The following is a 25,010-nucleotide window of genomic DNA, read 5'->3' on the forward strand; positions in this document are numbered from 1 at the left end:
CTTTGCCATTTATATGTGATATATTTATCATATTTATGTTATCTAACCTCAACTTACTTCTCTTACTCACTGGAGTATACCTTGCCCAATGCAATTCCACTCCCTTATCTTTAATTATTTTCCAAGTTCACTTTCCCCAGCTCTTCTTCCATACATTGTAATTGTCTTTGTTTAAATCTAGGACACTTGTTTTGAACCGTCATCCTAAAATTAGAACTCCACCACACTTTGATCACTGATTGTGCAACATCCGAATTAATAGCTCCTTGGATGGTTTATCAACATATAGCTTTAGGGAGCCATTATAAATACACTTTATGAACACATTCTCAAAGCTATCAATGCCAGGTTGAATTGTCGATATACATTTTTCAATATCAATTATTGATATACATTTCTTACAATTCCACATTATTGCTTGACTTATACACTGTTCTGCAAAGTTATGTAACACAGATACTGTTTGTGAGCCCATATACTACTTCCACTGATGCCTTCTTACCTTCTGTAAAGGCAACTTTCCGATTCTTCCAGTGTCCAACTTTCCTTTGCCATTACTACACAGGTAACAGCTCCTCCCTGTCCACCATGCCCATATATATATATATATATACGCCCCTCTGTGCATCTAATGACTGCCCCCAAGTGTCCAAAATAATCCTGCAGGATATATCTGGACAAAATAATGTAATATGCCAACATAGAAACATAGAAAATAGGTGCAGGAGTAGGCCATTCGGCCCTTCGAGCCTGCACCGCCATTCGATATGATCATGGCTGATCATCCAACTCAGTATCCCATCCCTGCCTTCTCTCCATACCCCCTGATCCCTTTAGCCACAAGGGCCACATCTAACTCCCTCTTAAATATAGCCAATGAACTGGCCTCAACTACCTTCTGTGGCAGAGAATTCCACAAATTCACCACTCTCTGTGTGAAAAATGATTTTCTCATCTCGGTCCTAAAAGACTTCCCTCTTATCCTTAAACTGTGACCCCCTAGTTCTGGACTTCCCCAACATCGGGAATAATCTTCCTGCATCTAGCCTGTCCAACCCCTTAAGAATTTTGTTGCATTCAATTCCCTCATCCAGATCATTAATATACATTGTAAATAGCTGGGGTCCCAGCACTGAGCCTTGCAGTACCCCACTAGTCACTGCCTGCCATTCTGAAAAGGACCCGTTTACTCCTACTCTTTGCTTCCTGTATGCAGTATAATGTGGATAAATGTGAGGTTATCCACTTTGGTGGCAAAAACAGGAAAGTAGACTATTATCTGAATGGTGGCCGATTAGGAAAAGGGGAGATGCAACGAGACCTGGGTGTCATGGTACACCAGTCATTGAAAGTAGGCATGCAGGTGCAGCAGGCAGTGAAGAAAGCGAATGGTATGTTAGCATTCATAGCAAAAGGATTTGAGTATAGGAGCAGGGAGGTTCTGCTGCAGTTGTACAGGGTCTTGGTGAGACCACACCTGGAGTATTGCATACAGTTTTGGTCTCCAAATCTGAGGAAAGACATTCTTGCCATAGAGGGAGTACAGAGAAGGTTCACCAGACTGATTCCTGGGATGTCAGGACTTTCATATGAAGAAAGACTGGATAGACTTGGCTTGGACTCGCTAGAATTTAGAAAATTGTGGGGGGATCTTATAGAAACTTACAAAATTCTTAAGGGGTTGGACAGGCTAGATGCAGGAAGATTGTTCCCGATGTTGGGGAAGTCCAGAACAAGGGGTCACAGTTTAAGGATAAGGGGGAAATCTTTTACGACCAAGATGAGAAAAACATTTTTCACACAGAGAGTGGTGAATCTGTGGAATTCTTTGCCACAGAAGGTAGTTGAGGCCAGTTCATTGGCTATATTTAAGAGGGAGTTAGATGTGGCCCTTGTGGCTAAAGGGATCAGGGGGTATGGAGAGAAGCCATGATCATATTGAATGGCGGTGCAGGCTCGAAGGGCCGAATGGCCTACTCCTGCACCTATTTTCTATGTTTCTATGTCATGGATGAGTTGGGCTGAAGGGCCTATGTCCATGCTCTATGACTCTCCATCACCTTCTCTGCAATTTAACTAATATGTTTTTGGCCTTTATAACAAGAGGAATCGAATATAGGAGTAAAGAGGTTCTTCTGCAGTTGTACAGAGCCCTAGTGAGACCACACCTGGAGTATTGTGTGCAGTTTTGGTCCCCTAATTTGAGGAAGGACATTCTTGCTATTGAGGAAGTACAGCGTAGGTTTACAAGGTTAATTCCCAGGATGGTGGGACTGTCATATGCTGAGAGACTGGAGCAGCTGGGCTTTTACACTGTGGAGTTTAGAAGGATGAGAGGGTATCTCTTTGAAACATATAAGATTGTTAAGGGTTTGGACACCCTAGAGGCAGGAAACATGTTCCCGATGTTGGGGGAATCCAGAACCAGGGGCCACAGTTTAAGAATAAGGAGTTAGCCATTTAGAACGGAGATGAGGAAACACTTTTTCTCACAGAGAGTGGTGAGTCTGTGGAATTCTCTGCCTCAGAGGGCGGTGGAGGCAGGTTCTCTGGATGCTTTCAAGAGAGAGCTAGATAGGGCTCTTAAAAATAGCAGAGTCAGGGGATATGGGGAGAAGGTAGGAACGGGGTACTGATTGGGGATGATCAGCCATGATCACATTGAATTGCTGGCTCGAAGGGCCGAATGGCCTACTTTGGAAGGAGTAGGAGGGGGACCCACAACCCCATTTATATCAACGGGTCGATGGTTGAAAGGGTCAAGAACTTCAAATTCCTGGGCGTGCACATCTCTGAAGATCTTTCCTGGTCCGAGAACACTAACGCAATTATCAAAAATGCTCATCAGCGCCTCTACTTCCTGAGAAGATTACGGAGAGTCGGATTGTCAAGGAAGACTCTCTCTAACTTCTACAGGTGCACAGTCGAGAGCATGCTGACCGGTTGCATCGTGGCTTGGTTCGGCAATTTGAGCGCCCTGGAGAGGAAAAGACTACAAAAAGGAGTAAACACTGCCCAGTCCATCATCGGCTCTGACCTTCCTTCCATCGAGGGGATTTATCGCAGTCGCTGCCTCAAAAAGGCTGTCAGTATCATCAAAGACCCACACCATCCTGGCCACACACTCATCTCCCTGCTACCTTCAGGTAGAAGGTACAGGAGCCTGAAGACTGCAACAACCAGGTTCAGGAATAGCTACTTCCCCTCAGCCATCAGGCTATTAAACCTGGCTCGGACAAAACTCTGATTATTAGCAACCACTTTCTGTTATTTGCACTACCAGTTTATTTATTCATGTGTGTATATATTTATATCATGGTATATGGACACATTTATCTGTTTTGTAGTAAATGCCTACTATTTTCTGTGTGCTTAAGCAAAGCAAGAATTTCATTGTCCTATACAGGGACACATGACAATAAACTCACTTGAACTCACTTGAACTTGAACTTGAACTACTCCTGCACCTATTGTCTATTGTCTATTGTTTTCTCTCCTTCCCATTTCTGGCAAAGGGTCTTAGACCTGAAAAGTAAACTCTATTTCTCTTTTCACAGAGTGTTTCCAGCAATTTATTTTTCTATTCCAGATTTTCAGCATCATTACTATCATGTAGATTACAAGTAAAAGTACTATTACAATGTGCGAAAAGCAGCAGAATATTTGCACACACGTTCACACACAAACAGTAATGTGATAATAGTCTGATTATCAGTTGGAAGCATTGTTCATTGTGGGATAAATATTGATCTGGGAATAATTCTACAGGTTGTCAGTGCTTTGCTATGCAAACCTTTCCAATCTCCTGAAAAAGCAGACATGGACTTACTATAATATTCGATATTCGATATCTGACAATGCACCCTCCCTCAGAACACCATTGGATTATAAGGCTCAAGTCTCTGGAAAACGGAATTGAAACAAATGTTTCGTTCAGAGGGGAGGGTGCTATCAAATGGACTAAGTCTGCCTCAAAGAGATACCCACTCTCATCCAGAAGAAGACTCATCTGCAAGTTCAACATTCTGTCAGCCTAGGTTATTGTTCGAATTGTCGTACATGAGGATTTATGATTTGTTCACCTGACTTGGAGCAGTGAGTTATTAATAATCCCTGCGGCTGTTTTCAATGTTACAATCTAATATATGGATGCTGCATCATTTAAACTTTGCTGTACATGTGAAATCTGATAATGCATTTTGAAAGCAAAGCATTTCAATTTCAACTGTAATTGACAGAACAATAACATAAACTAAACTTGCCCATCTATTCTTCTTAAAAAGCTGAAAATCAAAATTTGCCATGTTTGCAGTGTGACACTGTAATTATAACGCGTAGTCTGATAATAGAGTAATTTTACATGCTGCCCTGAATTTCCCAAGAGAATGGGAATTAGGCTGTCTCTTCAATTTTTGCTTTCTTGCCCGTATTCAAATATAAATTAACGTGATATTTACATTTTAATTATCTGGGAAATCTTGACATTATTCTTGTTACTATCACACAACTACAGAATGAGACAAGAAGCCATCAATCAATTTCTTAAAAAGACTGATACCTTTTTCTATATATATATATATACAGTAAACTCTCGTTCAACAAACCATGGGGGGGGGGGGGGGGGTGGTGTCTGTTATTGCCGATTTTCTGCTATTACGAGTTAGTTATTATCATTGTATGTAGTTGAAACAAAGAACTGCAGATGATAGTTAGGCTAGGACTCTATTCATTGGAGCACAGGAAGATGAGTGGTACTATTATAGAAAAGTACAAAATTGTGAGAGGAATACATCAGGTAATTGAGACTCCCTTGTCCAGAGTAGGGGAATCGATAACCAGAGGACATAGGTTTAAGGTGAGGGAGGAAAGATTTAATAGGGGTGATGGGTATATGGAGCATGCTGGGCGGAGGAGGTAGCAGAGACAGGTGCTACGGCAACATTTAAGAAATATTTAGACAGGTACATGGAAACCAGTGCACTGTATATGGAACAATTACACTCAAGTGGCTTGTTGTTGATTTATGCGTATTTTCCAAATAGGAGCCAAATTATTGGATAGATTGGTAATCAAGGGATATAATATAATATTATGGTAAAGAAGGTGGATGAAAAGTTCAAGAATAGCCCTGATCATAAGTGGCCTTCTTTTGTTTCTTTTGTTCTTAATGAAGTACTATTTCCATCTACTACCACTCCAATGTGCAATAAACCACATCTTTACAACCACATCATTCTGTTCCTCTCTGATAACTTGGAAACAATAACAGTTTTTTATTGGGCTTTGAATTAGCCTTAACGTAATTCATTTTTCGCTGGATCTAGACTTAGCCTAAGGGACATGGAGAAGCAAGTCGGGGCATGGACAATCTAATAATCCCTAAAAAAGTGTTTTGAGTGTGTGCGTAAAAATGACTTCCCCTTCTCCCACAATTTTAAGGAGACACACTTTCAGTGTTCCCAAAATGTTTCCATTTCGGTCCTCCACTACCTTTTTCATTGTTGGTTGTGATTTCTGTCTGGTCTTCATCTCACCGTTGACATTGATGCGAATCTTGTCCATCATTCACCCTGCGTATGATGCATTTTGTCTCCGCAGGTGATTGCTGAAGAACTCTCAGGAAACGATGATTATGTGGAGTTGACCTTTAGTGCAAGAAAACTAGATGACAAGGTAAGAAAACAAATAGGAAAAGTTCTAATCACTCAATGCGTCTTTTAAACTTGGGGTTTAAAAAAATGGGAAGATATATCATTTAAATATATCAATGGATATATCATTAAAATACCTTATTTGGCATGTTAAATATTTATTATTAACATTACTCTGAACCTTTGCAGTTTGAACTGTTACAATTCGGGAAACTACTAAGGACCGGCCTTTCAGGATTGAAGTGTGGAAACCCTTCCATTTATAGATGTTGAAAGAAAGGGATATAGATGGTTCTAGAAATGTGGATGACGTTGGTCCTATTGTTCATTTGAAATAAGAGCACAATGGATTTTCATGAAAAGAAAGGTAGAAACCATTGTGACTAAAATGGACAAATGAATATTGTAGCCACATGACAACCTTGAAGAAAGCTAGAAGGATTGAACGGCCTCTTCAAATTCCTATGTCACATATAGATTGAAGGGGTTGACAAACTGACTCTTTCCATCATGTCCTGTTATGCTGTTGAGAAATGTGTTCAAATTGAACATGTGATGCCTGGATCTTCACTTGTATTTGCCAACAGCTCGTTGATGATTTTCTTGTGTTTTCAGCTCAATTGAACTTTTCAGCTCCATTGCGTTATATTGTGCACATTCAACCAAATGCAGGGAATAATAGTGGCTTTGTGATTACTGCACAGAGCTCACATGTTACTGGATGTCGATATGTTATGGCATAAAGCACTGAAGTGAAAGCTGAAATTATACTACAGAAATAGTCCAATTAGCTATGGTAGAAATGTTGGTGTGTTACAGGACTACTATTCTGGATATCAAAGTTCAAATACCGCACTGGCATTTGGGAAAAAATGATTGGATTTAATTAATTCTGGAAACCGAGGCAATTATCAGTGAAGTGAAGCTATTTCATTGTCATAAATACCCATCAGATTTTCTAAGACCCATTTAGAAAATAACTAGTGCTTTTTGTGTGTTCCACATAGCACATGAAACATAGAACAGTACAGCATTGAAATTGAAAAGAAAAAAAAAAAAGAAAAAAAGAACAGTACAGCATTAGCTCAGGCCCTTTTGCCCATGATTTCTGACTGAACGCAATGCCAGAGTAGGGAGTTTGATTTTGCAGGTCCCTTAACTTCAAATTCCAGGTAATATTAAACCTAAAATGACAAGATCCTGGATGGCAACATGGTTTTATAAGATGTTTAAGAAAGAACTGCAGATGCTGGAAAAATCGAAGGTAGACAAAAATGCTGGAGGAACTCAGCGGGTGAGGCAGCACCTATGGAGAGAAGGTATAGGCGACGTTTTGGGTCGAGACCCTTCTTCAGACTGATGTTGGGGGGGGAGTGGGAAAAAGAAAGGAAGAGGAGGAGACAGTAGGCTTGTGGGACAGTGGGGAAGGGGAAGGAGGGAGAAAGCAAGGACTATCTGAAATTAGAGGTCAATTTTCATACTACTGGAGTCTAAACTACCTAAGCAAAATATGAGGTGCTGTTCCTCCAATTTACGGTGGGCCTCACTCTGGTAATGGAGGAGGCCCAGGACAGAAAGGTCAGATTCGGAATGGGAGGGGGAATTGAAGTGCTGAGCCACCGGGAGATCAGGTTGGTTAGCGCGTACTGATCTTGGTGGCTTAGCACTTCTACTCCCCCTCCTATTCCGAATCTGACCTTCCTGGCCTCGGCCTCCTCCCCAGCGGTATGAACATTGACTTCTCTAATTTCAGATAGTCCTTCCTTTCTCCCTCCTTCCCCTCTCCCATCCCAGCTCTTCCACAAGCCTACGGTGTCACAGTCTGCCCTTTCCTCATTCTCATCCACTTCACCTCCCAGTACTTTTCCACCGGTCCCTCCTTCTCCTCGCCTGCCATTCCCCTCTCATCAGCCCAACTCTCCTCACCTGTTGCACTCAGTTGCCTCTGATCACCAATTAACCCGGTATATAGACTCTCCTCACCGTTCACACATTGCCAGGTTGTTCTCAGCATTCATGCAAGACTCTCCAGCGATTTCCCGAATTCCTGCCTGGCTTCGACTCTCCTTTCGTCTGTCCCTCGCTGGTTTGTTTGCATCGTGTGTTGGATCTCCTGGTTACCAGACCTTCCGCTACCCCGACTACGTCTCCTGCCTGCCCCTCTTCGGAACCCTCGCTCAATCCTGAGCCTCTGTGTGAGTACGGTGAACCCATTCCTGTGTTACTACTCTGTTACAGTATCGTAATAAAGTTCGTTACCAACTATACCTGCCTGATTCTGTGCTGCTATTGGGTCCAAGCTATACCCGTTACATACGGTCTCCGCCTCTTCCTTTCAATCCCCCCCCCCCACATCAGTAGCTTATTCCTTCTCTCTGTAGATGTTTCTACGGAGAGAAGGAATAATGTTACACCCCGCTGAGTTTCTTCAGCATTTTTGTCTACCTTTGGCTTTATAGGATGTGGAGTTATTCTGTAAAAAAGTGCAGAGATCATGCTCTGGGTGTGTAGGCAGAACAAACTCCACCACGAAGCAGCTGAATAACTAAATCCAGCAACTCAGTCATGCTGCATGCTTCCAGCTCTGTCTGTGAGTGCTTCTAACAAAGTGATAGTCGTACAGCATGAGAACAGGCCCTTCAGCCCAACTTGTTCATGCCGATCAAGATGTTCCATCTATGCTAGTTCCAGCTGCCTGCATTTGGCCTAAATGGCTCTAAAACTATCCTATCCATGTACCTGTACAAATGTATTTTTGATGCTGTTATATTACTTGACTCAACTACCTCCTCTGGCAGCTCATTCCATATACCCACTGTGTGAAAAAGTTCCCCCTTGGGTTCTTAATAAATCTTTCCTCTCTCATCGTAATCCTCAGTTCTCATGTTTCTTGACTCTGGGTTAAAGACTCTGCATTCATCCTATCAATTTCCCTCATTAAAAACATGATTTTATACACCTCTACACCTCTCAGTCTGGGCTGCCCAACCTCTCCCTATAGTTCAGGCCCTAGGCTCATGGAAACATTGTAAATCTTCTCTGCGCTGTCCAGTTCAATGCCATCCTTAAAACCTATTAAAAAATCAACTGTACAAATCAACTATATAAAAATAAATCCAGCAGTCTGAACATCATTCACTTAGTCCAGTATCCAATCCATTAAATCAAGATCAATTATTCCAACTGTTACTGTTACAATAATTTTGAATTGAAACTCTTGGTATTTTTTACAGTTCCATCATCACGTGTATATAGATTCTCCAACAACGTGTTTCATGTCAGATGTTGAACAAAATATCAAAGAGGAAGGATTATATTTTTTTAATGGAATCCTGCCAACCATTTTATCATGAACTTGAACTCGTGTGGTGAAGGTGCAGAGTTGGAAATTGAAGGGAAGTTTAGGATGAGAGAATCTCGATCAGGTGTTTCAGTGCAGGCTTGAGCATGCGATATTGGTTAGTTGGTTTATTATTGTCACGTGAACAGAGACACAGTGAACAACTTTGTTTTTGCCATGCTATTACGGCAAATTACACCATACATAAATATATCAGGTAGTGCAAAAGCAAAAATAAACAGAGTGTTATAGCATTAGAGAAAGTACAAATTAAAAAAAAGTGCAAGTGAAGATCAGGAATATATTCTTAGATGCTGAGGTCTTTTCAATAGCTTGATAACAGCGGGGAAGAATCTGTTATTGTATTGAGTGGAACGTACCTTCAGGCTTTTGCATATTTTGCCCAACGAGAGAAGGGAGAAGAGAGAATGACTGAGGTGAGTTGCCTTTGATTAAGTTGCCACTTTCCGAAGGCAATGTGAAGTCAATAGACGTTGTTGGAGGAGGCTGGTTTGTGTGGTGGACTGGGTTGCACTCAGAACACTCTAATTTACTGCGCTCTTGGATAGAGCAGTTGCCTAACCAAGTTGTGATGCATCAGGGTAGGATGGTGTTTCTATGGTGCATCTGTAGAAATTGGTAAACATCTTTGGTACATGAGGTGGAGAGAATGGTTTCAGGAACATTCAAAGATCATTCATGATTTGGTACGAATGGAGTAATATCTGAATCACTCAGTGAGAGGCACTGGAGAAAGGAGTCAAGTCAAGAGTCAAGAGAGTTTATTGTCATGTGTCCCTGATAGGACAATGAAATTCTTGCTTTGCTTCAGCAATGTAAGAAAGCAGAGTGGTTAAAATGCCTAAAATTCTGAATGAATTAATCATTAAAGGGCCTGCCCCACTTGGGCGTCATTTGCGCATCACGCAGATGGCGAGCGAAGATTTTGTACGACAAAATCCTGGGGCGCCGCACACGACCGCGCGTCACTACCTACGTCACCGCGCACCATGCGCACGTAATGTGCACCATTACGTGCGCGTCGTGCATCGTGGCGCGTAAATGATGTCGCGTAAATTACGCGCAAATGATGCCCAAGTGGGACAGGCCCTTAACAATCATAGCAAACAACAGCCACTAGATGATCTGTATTAAACAGTTTCTAAGGCAAGTAAATTCATCCAGGGATATGAAGGCAAAAATTACACATTGTATTCCAGTGTCTCACAAAGGCTCAGTACCATCGAAGTAAAGTTATTTTACGCTTATTGAGTCATAGATAAGCGCAGTACCGACACAGCTCCTTTTCACCCCACTAGTTCTAAATTTATCCTGTTTTTTTATTCTCCTCACATTCTCAACAACTTCTCCCTAATTCTTCCCCTCACTTGTGCATAAGGGGCAATTTGCAGTGGCCAGTTAACTTGCCCACCTGCAGGTCTTCTGGATGTGGGATGAAACAGGAGCAGCCAGAGATCTCACTCGTACATAATCCTCCTTGCGAGAATGTAAGGGGCCATTTACCTATCCATTTACTGCAAGTGAAGGCTGACACATGGTGCCATGGATACCAGCGTGCCAAAATGCCTCTGTACACTGGCTCAAACCAATCTTGCAGTACCTAATTTCTGTTGATTTTATGCTATTTGTCCGATTCGCTCTATTTCATGTCTGAAGGATTTGTTTTCCTCTTTTTCACAAGCTCTTTATCTATGCTGGGGCTAAAAATGGAGATTATTTGGTGTGGGTGTTCCAGCACTTTAAGTATCTGATGATATATAATTACGCTGAAGCGTCTATCTGCTGATTGTCAATTTAAGTGAGTGAGTGTACGGTGGACTGATAGATGGCTAACTGCTGATTATCTTAACTGCTGATTCGCTGCTTTCCTATGTGGCCAATATTGACAGAAATGGTGGGAGTTGTAGACGCACAGGCTGGGGGTTGTATAATCATTCAAAGAAGATCATGTAATAGGAGCAGAATTAGGCCATTTGGTCCATCAACTGCAAAGAGTAGGAGTAAACGGGTCCTTTTCAGAATGGCAGGCAGTGACTAGTGGAGTACCGCAAGGCTCAGTGCTGGGACGCCAGCTATTTACAATATATATTAATGATTTGGACGAGGGAATTGAATGCAACATCTCCAAGTTTGCGGATGACACGAAGCTGAGGGGCAGAGTTAGCTGTGAGAAGGATGCTAGGAGGCTGCAAGGTGACTTGGATAGGTTGAGTGAGTGGGCAAATGCATGGCAGATGCAGTATAATGTGGTTAAATGTGAGGTTATCCACTTTGGTGGCAAAAACTGGAAAGTAGACTATTATCTCAATGGTGGCCGATTAGGAAAAGGGGAGACGCAATGAGACCTGGGTGTCATGGTACACCAGTCATTGAAAGTAGGCATGCAGGTGCAGCAGGCAGTGAAGAAAGCGAATGGTATGTTAGCATTCATAGCAAAAGGATTTGAGTATAGGAGCAGGGAGGTTCTACTGCAGTTGTACAGGGTCTTGGTGAGACCACACCTGGAGTATTGCGTACAGGTTTGGTCTCCAAATCTGAGGAAAGACATTCTTGCCATAGAGGGAGTACAGAGAAGGTTCACCAGACTGATTCCTGGGATGTCAGGACTTTCATATGAAGAAAGACTGGATAGACTCGGCTTGTACTCGCTAGAATTTAGAAGATTGAGGTGGGATCTTATAGAAACTTACAAAATTCTTAAGGGGTTGGACAGGCTAGATGCAGGAAGATTGTTCCCGATGTTGGGGAAGTCCAGGACAAGGGGTCACAGTTTAAGGATAAAGGGGAAATCCTTTAGGACTGAGATGAGAAAAACATTTTTCACACAGAGAGTGGTGAATCTGTGGAACTCTCTGCCACAGAAGGTAGTTGAGGCCAGTTCATTGGCTATATTTAAGAGGAAGTTAGATGTGGCCCTTGTGGCTAAAGGGATCAGGGGGTATGGAGAGAAGGCAGGTACAGGATACTGAGTTGGATGATCAGCCATGATCATATTGAATGGCGGTGCAGGCTCGAAGGGCCGAATGGCCTACTTCTGCACCTATTTTCTATGTTTCTATCAAGTCTACTCCACCATTCAATCGTGGCTGATCTATCTCTCCCTCCTAACCCCATTCTCCCCATAACCTCTGACACCTATATTAATCAAGAATCCATCTATCTCTTCCTTAAATATATTCACTGACTTGGCCTCCACAACCTTCTGTGGCAAAGAATTCCAGATTCACCACCCTCTGACTAAAGAAATTCCTCCTCAACTCCTTCCTAAAAGAATATACTTTATTCTGACGGTATGACCTCCAGTCGTAGACTCTCCCACTAGTGGAAACATCCTCTCCACCCACTCTATCCAAGCCTTTCACTATTCTGTACTTGTCAATGAGGTCCCCACTCATTCTTTTAAATGTCAGTGAGTACAGGGCCAGTGCCTCAAATGCTCATCATATGTTAAGCTACTCGTTCCTGGGATCATTCTTGTAAACCTCCTCTGGACCCTCTCCAGATCCAGCACATTCTTCCTCAGATCTGGTGCCCAAAACTGCTCACAATATTCCAAATGCGGCCTGACTAGCGGCTTATAGAGCCTCAGCATTACATCCATGTTTATGTATACAAGCCCACTTGAAATAAATGCAAGCATTGCATTTGCTTTCTTTTCTACCGATTCGACTGGCAGATTAACTTTCTGGGAATCCTGCACCAGTATTCCCACTTACCTTTGCACCTCCGGTTCTCTCCCCATTTAATAAATAATCTACGCCTTTATTCCTACTAATAAAAAACATGACTCCACACTTTGCTGCACTATCTTCCATCTGCCACTTCTCTGCCCACTCTCCCAACCTATCCAAATCCTTCTGCACAGTCCCTGCTTTCTCTACACTACCTGCCCCTCCACCTATTTTTGTATCATCCGCAAACTTGGTCACAAAGCCTTCAATCCCCTCATCCAAATCATTAATATACAAAGAACAGGGCTAAACCAGCCTGCTGACAACACTGAAATGAATTATACTTATCAATTACAAACTTTGGATTTCTTGTATTATCCAATCTTCATTCAATAATAAATGTTAATTAAATAATGAAAAGATGCTTTATTATTGGTATCACATTGAATTGACTAGGGATCACTTGTGACAGCGATCTATACGAAGTGAATGTAGCATTCCCAGCTGCAACAGTAGTTGTGATGACTGTAGGCAAATGCAACAAATGAAATAATAAAGTTCCATGCCACATGGAATGTTATAAAGTGGCTAAAAGCCCTGTCCCACGGTACGAGCTCATTCCAAGAGTTCTCTCAAGTTTGCCCTGATTCGAACTCGGAGATTTACGGTAATGGCCACTCATCGGTACTCGGGGCTCTCGTGGACATTTTTCATCATGTTGAAAAATCTTCACGAGTCTTCCCGTGCTTACCTGCCGTTAGCGAGTCTTCCCCTGTACCTGCCGTTAGCGCTAAGAGATGTCCCGGAGCTCCGACGTACCCGCTACGTTCATTCACCGTGCTTACCACGAGTATGATTTTTTAAAACTCGGGAGAGCTCTTGGAGTGAACTCGTACCGTGGGACAGGGCTGTAACACTGAAATTAAACAGGGAGTGTTGGCGAGGTAGGGAAGGGTAGGCTGGAAATGGGGAATGGAAATTATGTGAATCTGAAGTAAAAACAGAAAATGTTGGAAATTCTCAGCAGATCGCACAGCATCTATGGAGAGAGAATCAGAGCTGATATTTCAAGCCAAATATCTTCCATTATCATAGTCTGACTTTTTGGAATTGTAATAGTTTTAAAAGTAGCACCTGATTTTTAATTATATTTTACCCAATTAAAAAAAAAGTAAAAAGCAAGGAGTCTAGGCAAAAATCATCCTTTATCTTTCCTCCTTCCCTCTGACATCACTCCCCAGTGCCTCCCAGGATGAGAACAATGCATCTGCAGTGATGTATGAAGAGCAGTGGAGAAGGTTAGGCTTACACTAGGAGAATGAGTGATGTTCTCAGTAGAACATATTAGAATCTGAGAGGGGTTGAACGGATGGATGCTGAGAGATTGATCCCATCTGTGGTAGGGAGCATTGATTCTGAGTAAGGCATCTGTCATTTAACTTGGTGATGTTGAGGAATGTCTTCCCTCGGTGGGTTAGAGTTCTTTGGAATTTCTGCCTTGGACAATTGTGAAGACAGAGACACTGAATATGTTCAAGGCAAAGATTGCAGGGCATTTGAACTACGTGAGTTGAAGGGCATAGGGAAAGTGCCTGTTGAAGGGGTATCATATGGTGGAGCTGGCTTGAGTATTCAACTAGCCTAATCATGTTCCTGTTATTTTTTTGTTCCTATGTATGCTTGCTTTGTTCTACCACGTCAAAGGATGATGAGCTTTAGCAAGTGAGACATTAATATACACTGAGGGGAGTCCAACTCTGGTTTAAATCTTTCTGCAACCAGCACAGGTTGCAACCAGCAGGATTGGGAGAAGTTAATTTAATAAGCAGCTTCTTTGTTGCAGAAGAGCCTTCTTGTTCTATTATGAGAAATTTAGAGAATTCACAGATGTTTGCCCATTAGCTCCATATGCCAATGTGCGAGATAATTATCAAATCTAGGAAACAGATGGAAGTACTGGGTTGGATCAGACTGCGATGTGGGCGGTAGTTCTGCAGGGAACAGCCTCAGGGTCTTCATTAGTGAACTGCCACCCCTCCATCTCCTGATGTTCAGCATCTCTTTGTCCAAGTCATGGTTGTGGACAGTTGTTGGTGCAGCAGATCCACTGCTCCAGCATTGGACTCACCATTGAAGCCAGCAGCAATTCCAGCACACTGATGCAATTATAAAGAAAGCACATCAGTGCCTCTACTTCCTGAGAAGATTTCGGAGAGTCGGTATGTCAAAGAGGACTCTCTCGAACTTGTACAGGTACACAGTAGAGAGCATGCTGACTGGTTGCAGTGTGGCCTGGTTCGGCAACTTGAGCATTCAGGAGCGGAAAAGAATGCAGAAAATTGTGACCACTGCCCAGTCTATCATCGGCTCTGACTTCCCCACCATCTAACGTATCTATCGCAGTAACTGCCTCAAAAAGGCTGCTGACATCATCAAGGACCCACACCATCCTGGCCACGCACTCATCTCTCCACTGCCATCAGGTAGAAGGTACAGGAGCCTGAAATCTGGTAAATCCAGGTTCAGGAACAGGTTCTTCCCCACAGCCATCAGGCTATTAAACTCACTATCAACTAACTCTGAACTATAACAGCCTATTGCACTTTATCTGTTTATTTATATGTATATATATATGGTCTATGCTATATAGACACACTGAACGGTTCTGTATTTATGCTTACAATATTCTGTTGTGCTGCAGCAAGCAGGAATTTAATTGTCCTATCTGGGACACATGACAATAAACTCTCTTGACTTGACTAGATTGGACAGAGCCAAGACAATATTTTAAATCTGCTCTTTAACTTTATACCAGTTCTTCATTTCAATGGGGCCGTTGTTCTTTATTAAAAATATCATATCAGGTTATAGTTTTATTTGTCTTTTTTAGTTTATATTTATTTATATACACTTTATAGTTATTTTAATTTGAATTATTTAAATCAATTTCAGCTGCATAGAAATGCCTCGGAATAGTTTAGTTTAATTGGTTATTGTCATGTGTACCGAGGCACAGTGCAAACCTAAAAGCAGCGATGGTGTGAGGTCATGTGGATGGCCCAGGGCCTGGACACTGGATCACCAGCCGGGTTCTGCCCACAGGCATTAGTGCAGTTGTGGAGATTTCACTGGAGGGAAGGAAGAGGAGGTTGTTTTTGGTTAAATATGACCTGATCCATTCTAGAAACCAGCTGCAATGAGCTATTCCATGATCTGTGTATTTGCATGTGACTAAAACATGATGAAGTAGATTTGACCGGAGTGTGCTTGTTACATGTGAGTAAGGTGGACACTGCCTTCTTCAGGACTTCTTCAGCAAATCCGACCCATTTCTGGAAATCTTCAGGTTGAACGATGATGGGACGCAACAGCTGGTGCACAGGACAGAGGTAATGCCATTGCTATTAATTGTTCAATTAAACCCTAACAGGGCAGAAGGTCCATAGGAAGAGGAAATGGTATTTTAACTTCCTTGATATTTGACTTTAAACTTATGTTCAAAACCTATCTTTCTGCCAAGCTAAGGTGTGTCAGCATCGAGTTGGACCATGTTTATACTTTGAACGAGGCTCCAACAGAACATGAAAGCTGGCACAAGCTTGATTTTTTTTTAAATTGGAATAAAACCTTGAACGCATGCATCTCCAGTAATAATTCATATTTGAAATATTCTCAGAAATTGTGCCTGTCTCAGTAGGGAATCCAGCCATCCTTTAATCAAAGGATGTGATGGTCTTCTCGCCAGCACAGCCAGCCATCCTCTGGGAACTGCAGGAGGTTTCATGTGAATGCAATGATTTAAATACATGTGATTCATTTGCTGATAAAGGTGGGGATTAATGGTGACAATGGACATAAAGTAGCAAAGCATTCAGTTTCTTTTAATTATTGGAACTAAAAGCAGATTATATATCAATAAAGTACAAAAGAGTTCCCTGCGAAAGAAAGCTTTAAGATACAGATAATGATTTTAAAGCTATGTTTCGATGTGCCAGTAGAGACCAACACATTCTCCTCAAGTCAAACGTTTGACCCATTCCAGAGAATGAAGCTTGAGAAATCTAATTTCATGATTCTGTGCAGTATTGATGGAGCGCTATACTTTCAAACATGCTGGGTTCTAGGTAAAGTATTAAACTGAGCTATGGTTACCCTTCGAAGTGGACATTGAAGATCTTAAGACATTTCAAGTAAGAGCAGGGAGGTTGTGCTTGGTATCCTAGCTAACATTGATTTTCTAGTCAACATTATCACAGCTTATCTGGTTGTTATTGCACTACTGTTTAATGTCACCCATCCATGGCCTCCAAAGATGCTGGCTGACCCATTGGGTTACTCCAGCACTTTTTTTGTTTTTGTTTATGGAGCTTGATGTACACAAATTGACTCCTGTGTTTCCTCCATTACAAAAGTAATATTACTTCAGAAAGCATTCATTGATGACCTGAAAGATATCATGTAAGCGCAAGACTTTATAGAAATAACGTTCACAAACAGGACTGCCCAGGCATGCCCATTGTTTCTGCCTGCTCTTGCCTCTCTGAACTCATCTCCAATTATCTTGATTCCATCCTATCCTCTCCTTGCCCAGTCCCTTCCGACCTACATCTGAGACTGGCACTTGCATGGGCTGCAGATATGCCTGCCTTTTGAAGGTTATGTCATTCAGTCCTTGTTCCAAACATACACTGGCACCATCCCCCAACTTTTCCCCTGCTACTTCAATATCTGCATCGGAGCTGCCTCCTGCACCCATGCAGACTCATTGATTTCATTAACTTTACCACTAACTTCCACCCAGCCCTCAAATTTACTTGGATTTTCTCTGACACCTCCCTCCCCTTTCTTCATCTCTCTGTCTCCATCATAGCGACAGTCTATCAACTGCTGTCATCTACAAACCTACTAACTTCCACAGTTATGTGGACTATACATCTCCCCATCCTACCTCTGGCAAAGGTGCTATCTCCCACTCTCAATTGTCCATCTCCAAAGAGAAAGCTAGGGCATCTGAGATGTGCTCGTTCTTTAGTAAATGTGTTTTACCCCCTGCTGTCAGAGATGGATCCCTCACCTGGGTCTCCTTTGTGTCCCACAGTTCTGCTTTCACTTCTCCTCCCCTGCTGGTTCTCCTAGTTTCTGTCTATTTTAATACCTCTTCCCATTTCCAGACTGACCTTCCTGTCCTGGGCCTCCCCCATTGCCACAAACGAACTGGAGGAACAGCACCTCATATTCCACTTTTGTAGCTTGCAACCCAACAGTATGAACATTGAATTCTCCAATTTTAGATAACCACATAACCCATCCCCTCTTCCTTCTTCCCTATATATAACCCTTTACCTTCCTGCCTTTCTTCCCCCCCTCCCCTGAACTCGCACCTATCTCTCATCTTCCCCCTCCCCTTTCACCCACATCCCTTCCTCCAGCTTCAGAATTCTCAACTCGTCAATCCTTTTGTCTCACAACATCTGTCTTTTCATCATTGGCCTCTGTCCGACCATCTTCCTATCAAATAACCCCCTCACCTGTGTTCACCTATTACCTGCCAGGCTTTGCCCTACCCGTCCTCTCTCACTGCTTTCTTTCCTCCACCCTTTACAATCAATCTGGTGAAACGTCCCAACCCAAAATGTCACCTATCCGTGTTCACCTGAGAGGTTGCCTGACCTGCTGAGTCACTCCAGCACTTTGTGTCTTCAAGTGCAAGTCTTTCTTGTTTTCACCCATGACTGTAAATTCCACTAACAAATCTTCAGCTTCATTCACATGGAAGGATCATCTGAGGGAATTATCAGAGGGCACCTACAGCATCATAAACGTGACCTCAGTAGGTCGCCACCTTGGGGTGGGACTCAGTTGGGTGGGGGGCTGGAGGGAGGATATGTGACAACAACAAAAAAGCTGGACAAAATCTTTAAACATCAACCCTCGTTTTTCAGTCTCCGACATGGGCAGGAAACAATCCCAACAGCACTGATTCTTTTACATGCAAAACTCTGAAAAACATAATATGGATAAACTAGTGTTTGATGTTGGGCACATCTGAGAGATTCAGCCTCTGGTTGAACACAACTCTGCACATGTAATGGAACTATCGGTGCGGAGGGAATTACAACCGGCAGCTGGTATCTTTGCAGCTGTTCAGCATTAGTAATGAATAAACTACCACCTCACCCGCATTACCGTTCGCAGCATTACGTGAATCTTAACTTTGTGTGGTTGGAGACTAAAGTATTGAACGTGTAGATCTGGAGGCCACGAGTGCAGCTCCTAAACTAAAACTACATGCAAAAAATGGATGGTATCACAAATGACCCAGAAACTAGCACCAAAACATGGAAGGATTAAAGTGTCAACAGCACATTCTTACATTATTTAATAACATCTAAATTCTCAAGGCTTTTGTATTGCTGACCTAGAGACAAATTAGGCACAAAAATTAGAGAAAGACTGATTTCCATTTCCATAAAGCTTCTTCTGGATATCTCAAAGCTCTTTTTAGAGCAAATGTTGTTGCTTTGGAAGTGGCAGATAGTGAGGTTTTGAACAATATTGATTAGGAATTGATATTGGCCGGGACACAGGAAACTACTATATCTTTTAGTCTCAAAATATTGCCGCAAGATCTTTTATGTCTACCTGAGGGAGTAGACAAGGCCTCAGTTTAATGTATCTAACACTGCAGAATATCCCGTGTACTGGTACCAGAATACCAGCCCAGACCTTGTGTTCAAGTCTGTGGAGTGAGATTTGAACCCACAATATCTTGATCCTAAGAAAGTGCTGCTACTTTTTCAAAGTTCACCTGACTATATGTGACTGTATTTAGATCTGTTTCTTCCCCCCCCCCCCCCCCCCCCCCCCCTACTTTTGTAGGTCATCATGAACAACCTAAATCCAATGTGGAAAACATTCAAAGTCTCTGTAAATTCTCTCTGCAGTGGGGATCATGATCGGAAACTAAAGGTACGCTTAATCAAACAACACTCCCTGATATTTTAGTGCAATGATTGCTGATAAGATCGAGACAGAGCTGCATTTCTGATACAATGATTTTATTTTAAACTTCAATGCAGCAGTTGTATGGGATGACATATGCAAGAATCCAGCTTGTGAGATCTGAGTTTACAGTGTCGCTGTTTACAGAAATGTTGGCGACAGCTCACATTATTGGCAGTAGCTTTCTCCCATTTGCTTTGTTCCACTTTTCGGTTGGCAGAAGCAGGGGAAATTCCAGTCCATACCAGACCTAACCACACTATGGGAGTGCAGGGACTATGGCAGTTCAAGGTTACTATCTGCTCTCACTGCACCTGGCTGTAGGCATGGACTGGCCTGGTCCTCCAGGAGAAAACATCGATAACTTGGAAGATGATTTGCCTAGTGATTGACAAGCAAGGTACTTTTTTTGTTTTTCAGTGTGAATCAATTATTTGCAGATTGGAATGATTTACAAGCTGAATCTTGTCACTACAGAAATTCAAACAGATATTCCTGCTTGTGAGTCAGGCTTGTGCTGTCAACATGTTTCACATCAGAAATACAGTTTAGTTGAGTTTAGTTTAGGGATACGGTGTGGAAACAGGCCCTGCGGCCAATAATTAACAAGTAAGTGCATCTGATAAGCTGCCTCTTTCAGTGTCAGCCGTGGCTCAGTGTGATCACCCGTTCCTTGGAGTAAGAAAGTTGTGTGTTTGTGTCCCACTCCAGACAATTCAGTAGAAATGTTTTGGCTGACACTCCAGAGCAGACGGAGTGATTGCTGCGCGTTGAAGGTGCTGTTTTTTGGATGAAAGATGAAGTCAACACTCTCACTCGCCTTGCAGAATGGGGAGGGGGTGTTATCCCTAGTATGCTAGCCAATATTTATTCTTGTGTTACCATTGCTAAAATCTGTAGGAACATGATATGTGCAAATTACCAACTACAATACACCAGCAATAGTGGTATAAATTTCTTATATGACTCTAAAGCTGTTGCAAATAAACTGTATAAATGAGTGTCTTTATTTTTCAACCTGCATCAAAAGGACTTTCCCGATCAGCAACACGAGTAAAATAGTCATGGTGTTGTTTACTATTTTTTTTAAGACATTTTAAAAACGTTCAAAATGGTAACTTTTCCCTTATTCAGGGTCAAGGTATTTTATGTAATAACAAGGAAATGCAAATGTTGGTTTATACCAAAGAAAGACACAAAATGCAGAAGAGCACACAACAAAAAAGCTTTTGTCGTATCTCGGTACACGTAACAATAGAGTAAATTTAAATACAATGAAACTAAACTAATGGGGTTAGGCAAAACTCTGGAGAAAATGGATAAGTGATGTTTCGGGTCGGGTCCCTTCTTTAGTCTGAGGAAGGATCCCAATCCAAAATGTCACCTATCCATTTTCTCCAGTGATGCTGCCTGACCCTCTGATTTATTTCAACATGTTGATCATCGAGGTATTTTATCATGGCTCGACAGCGTGCTGTTTCATTATCTTCTGTAACATGGTTAAAATAAAAGGAGTGATGGAATTATATGATAATACAATACAGAAGCGGGATATTTGGCCCTTCATGCTTCAGACAGTCTTGATTGTCCTTTATCAAATCTCCCTTTTTAGCTTCCTGCACTGAGGGAATCAACCTCAACTTTTTTTTCTATGCAGTTCATTTTTCAAATTATTTTAGTTAATCTTCTCCCCAATCTCTTCAAGACCTTGATATTCTTCCTAAAGATGTAGTGGTCAGAATTTCTACTATCCTCCAGATGCACACAGTGTTTTATAGAGATTTAGCACACTTTGTTTTGTTTCTTACCTTGTCATGTAAGCTGAGGCTGCTAATTCCTAAAGGAAAGGTTTTCTCTTTGGTAAATTTATCATGCCATGTTAATCAGTCATGTGTTCCTTTCTGCGTTACCAGCTGACTTTAATCAGTCAAGATTTACTGCTTCTTGATACAACTTCAAAACAAAACAATGCCAAAGTCTTGCGTCGTAGTTCTTCCATAGCTGTATAATTTTGAGAGTGATCCTCTCCCTAACCCATTTCCCCACCTTTTAATCATTTGTAGTCTGTGGACCTATCCAATGACCATTACATAAGCACGAGTTTAGCAGCAGTCAAATATAAAGTTAGTTTCCCAACTCTCTAAAAAACAAAACTAAGGATCACATTCCTTTTTTACAGCCTTTTCACCTTACTACACCCAAAGCTTGAGGATGTGGATGTGACCCTGCAGGTCCCTTTGATCCTAATTCTGTCTCCTCCTCCACCACAAAATGCTAAGTTAATCATTAGCCTTTGACAGACTCAATCATAACTTTCTTCTGAGCACCATTTTCTCTCTTCCTTTAATTTGTTATTGTATCCCTCTGAGCTGAAAATAAATCAATTGTTTTCCTCTAAAGACCATTAGATATATTGATACAGTCAACTGCTTACTTCACCTGGCGGTTGCTCACTGACGAATGATTATGCACTGGTGTACCACACAATGTTATTCTGCCCGTTCTGAATAATCTGGTTAATATATGAACAAACAAATAAAGGGTTAATTATTTTGCAAATATAACCCTTTATTACACATAACATTTTCAACGTGGAAAAATGTCTCAACGAACTCCGTGGAACTCTTATCAACAAAAATTTGACACAGTCACGAAAATAAGTTAATAGTACATGAGCTAAAGCCTGAACACGTCAAGCAGTTGCGCTGGCTTAATAGCTGCGGCCCACCTGTAGTCCGTCTGGTTTTTTTTCTTTCTTTTTGTACCTTTGTCATGTTTTAGTTAATTTTGTTTTATTAAGTTGTGTAAGTGTGTGGGTGGGGTGGGAGAAACATGTTTTGGTCTCTTCCTTCGGGGGATGCAACTTTTCTTGTCGTATTCCCCGTCCCCGTCTCCATCTGCGCCGAGGCCTAATGGCGGAGCTGGCGGCCTCGGAGCTGTGGCGGAGGCAGCGGCAGCGGCGACCCTACTCGGCCTCGAAGCTGTGGCGGCAGCAGCGGCAGCGGAGATCCGACTCGGCCTCGAAGCTGTGGCGGTGCTCCGGCGGCAGCAGCAGCGGCAGCGGAGACCCGACTCGGCCTCGGAGCTGTGGCGGCGGCAGCGACCACCCGCGGAGTTTGAACCGGCCCGTTCGCGGAGCACGGTTGAGCCGCGGGACTTACCATCACCCGGTGGGGTCACAACATCTGGGGCCTGGATCGCCTCGGCGCAGAGGGAGAACAAAGAGGGAAGAGACAGAGACTTTAAGATTTTGCCTTCCATCACAGTGAGGAGGTGTTTGGTGAACTCACTGTGGTGGATGTTAAATTTGTGTTGATTGTGTGTTTTTGTCATTTTTTAATTATATGTATGACTGCAGGGAAACGAAATTTCGTTCAGACCGAAAGGTCTGAATGACAAATAAATTCAATTCAATTGTATGTGTTGGTTTTAAAGAGAGAGAGAGAGAGAGTGGTTTCAATGCTTTGGGCACTAGCAGCTGCTAGTGAAGGAGTGATTAACTTTGAGCATAATCAAGAGACCAGCTTTAGACGGCTACAGTTCTCGACGAGATTACAGATGAGGTGCGAACAGTTGTTGGGAGAAAAATCAGGGAGGAATTTAAAAAATGAGAATGGGACATTTCAAATGGAAAAACTTAAGTGTGCGGCTTGTTACAAATCAAGAACAAGAACAGCCGAGTTTTAGATTATGTCAAAAAAAAATGGTGTCATAATATATTCACTCCCTATTCAATAATGCCATAAAGTGGGAGAGGCAAAATTCAGGTTTAAAAAAAAAAGCATGGAATTAGAGAGGATTGGCAAAGAAAAACCTGGAACATCTACCAATCCATATAACCATATAACAATTACAGCACAAGGCCTCATCAATGCCTTGTACAATTTTAACATTACATCCCAACTTCTATACTCAATGCTCTGATTTATAAAGGCCAGCACACCAAAAGCTTTCTTTACCACCCTATCTACATGAGATTCCACCTTCAGGGAACAATGCACAGTTATTCCAAGATCCCTCTGTTCAACTGCATTCCTCAATTCGCTACCATTTACCATGTGCGTCCTATTTTGATTTGTCCTGCCAAGATGTAGCACCTCACTTATCAGCATTAAACTCCATCTGCCATCTTTCAGCCCACTCTTCCAAATGGCCTAAATCTCTGTAGACTTTGAAAATCTACTTCATTATCCACAACACCACCTATCTTAGTATCATCTGCATACTTACTAATCCAATTTACCACACCATCATCCAGATCATTGATGTATATGACCCATGATTAAAATTTGAGAAAATAAGTCTGGGTCCAATGCTCTATTTTATAAGAGGTGTGTGTTCCCAACCAAACATCTGCCCACAGTTCATTTGGGATGCCTGGAAAATAGAAAAAGTTAAAAAATAAACTGCAAGCATTTCAGCAATAACATCACAAATTGGACGTTTGACCTTTGACATTGCAAAAGTTAGCTGAATTCATGGCAACATCCTCTTAGATCTTCTCTGCATCATTTCCAGTTTAATGACATTCTTCCTTTAGCAAATTGATCAAAACTAATCACAATTCTCCAAGTGCATCATAATTTCCCAAATTCTATACTCAGTATCTTGACTAATGAAGGCCAAAGTGCCAAAAGCTTTCTTCAGTATCCTATCTCCCTGCGACTCCACTTTCAGGGAAATATGTTTTAGTACTCCTAGATCCCTCTGCTCTACAACATTCCCCAGAGCCCTGGCATTCACTGTGAAGATTGTGCTCTGGTTTGACTTCCAAAAAGGTTCTAACCGTCTACCCTAACTATGCCTCTCAAAATGATACACACTTCTATCAGGCCACCCCTCAGCCACAAACTCTCAAGAGAAAACAATCCAAGTTTGTTCAACCTCTTCTTGTAGGTAATTCCCTCTAATCCAGACAGCATTCTGGTATACCTATTCTGTACCCTATCCAAAGCCTCCACATTGTTCCTGTAATGGGGCGACCAGTTTGAGTCTTAGAAAAGATTATGCAGCGTTTCAGAATTTTTGCATGTTTTACATTAAATAAAAAGTCACTAACTAATATGTTAAAGTCCCAGTTGAATATTCACAGGGTCTCAGTGTCATTCAGCTGCAGATAGTGATGTTTCTTCTCTGCCAGCATTTATTTATAGAATGATAAATCACTTCCCTGGCACCTGCTGTAAAGCCACTCATGGGATGATTCAATGAAACCAGCAGGAAACTTTCACAAATCAATTTGATTTCTACTTCTGAAATGATGGTGCTGACACCCAACATCTATTAACAGTTTTCAAATTCATTCTAAAAGCTCTGTGCTTTTTC

General features: G+C 42.0%; 1 protein-coding gene across 1 annotated transcript in view; it reads left to right on the forward strand.

The window, feature by feature from the left end:
• cpne4 (copine 4) overlaps positions 1-25,010 on the forward strand; it is a 355,119-nt gene that overhangs the window by 252,390 nt on the left and 77,719 nt on the right. Inside the window, exons 5-7 of the mRNA XM_033048680.1 lie at positions 5,599-5,673; positions 15,989-16,072; positions 19,563-19,652. Coding sequence (XP_032904571.1) covers positions 5,599-5,673; positions 15,989-16,072; positions 19,563-19,652 — 249 coding nt within the window. The remainder of the gene's footprint in view (positions 1-5,598; positions 5,674-15,988; positions 16,073-19,562; positions 19,653-25,010) is intronic.

The sequence above is a fragment of the Amblyraja radiata genome, chromosome 2 (assembly GCF_010909765.2).
Source record: "Amblyraja radiata isolate CabotCenter1 chromosome 2, sAmbRad1.1.pri, whole genome shotgun sequence".
NCBI classification, from domain to species: domain Eukaryota; kingdom Metazoa; phylum Chordata; class Chondrichthyes; order Rajiformes; family Rajidae; genus Amblyraja; species Amblyraja radiata.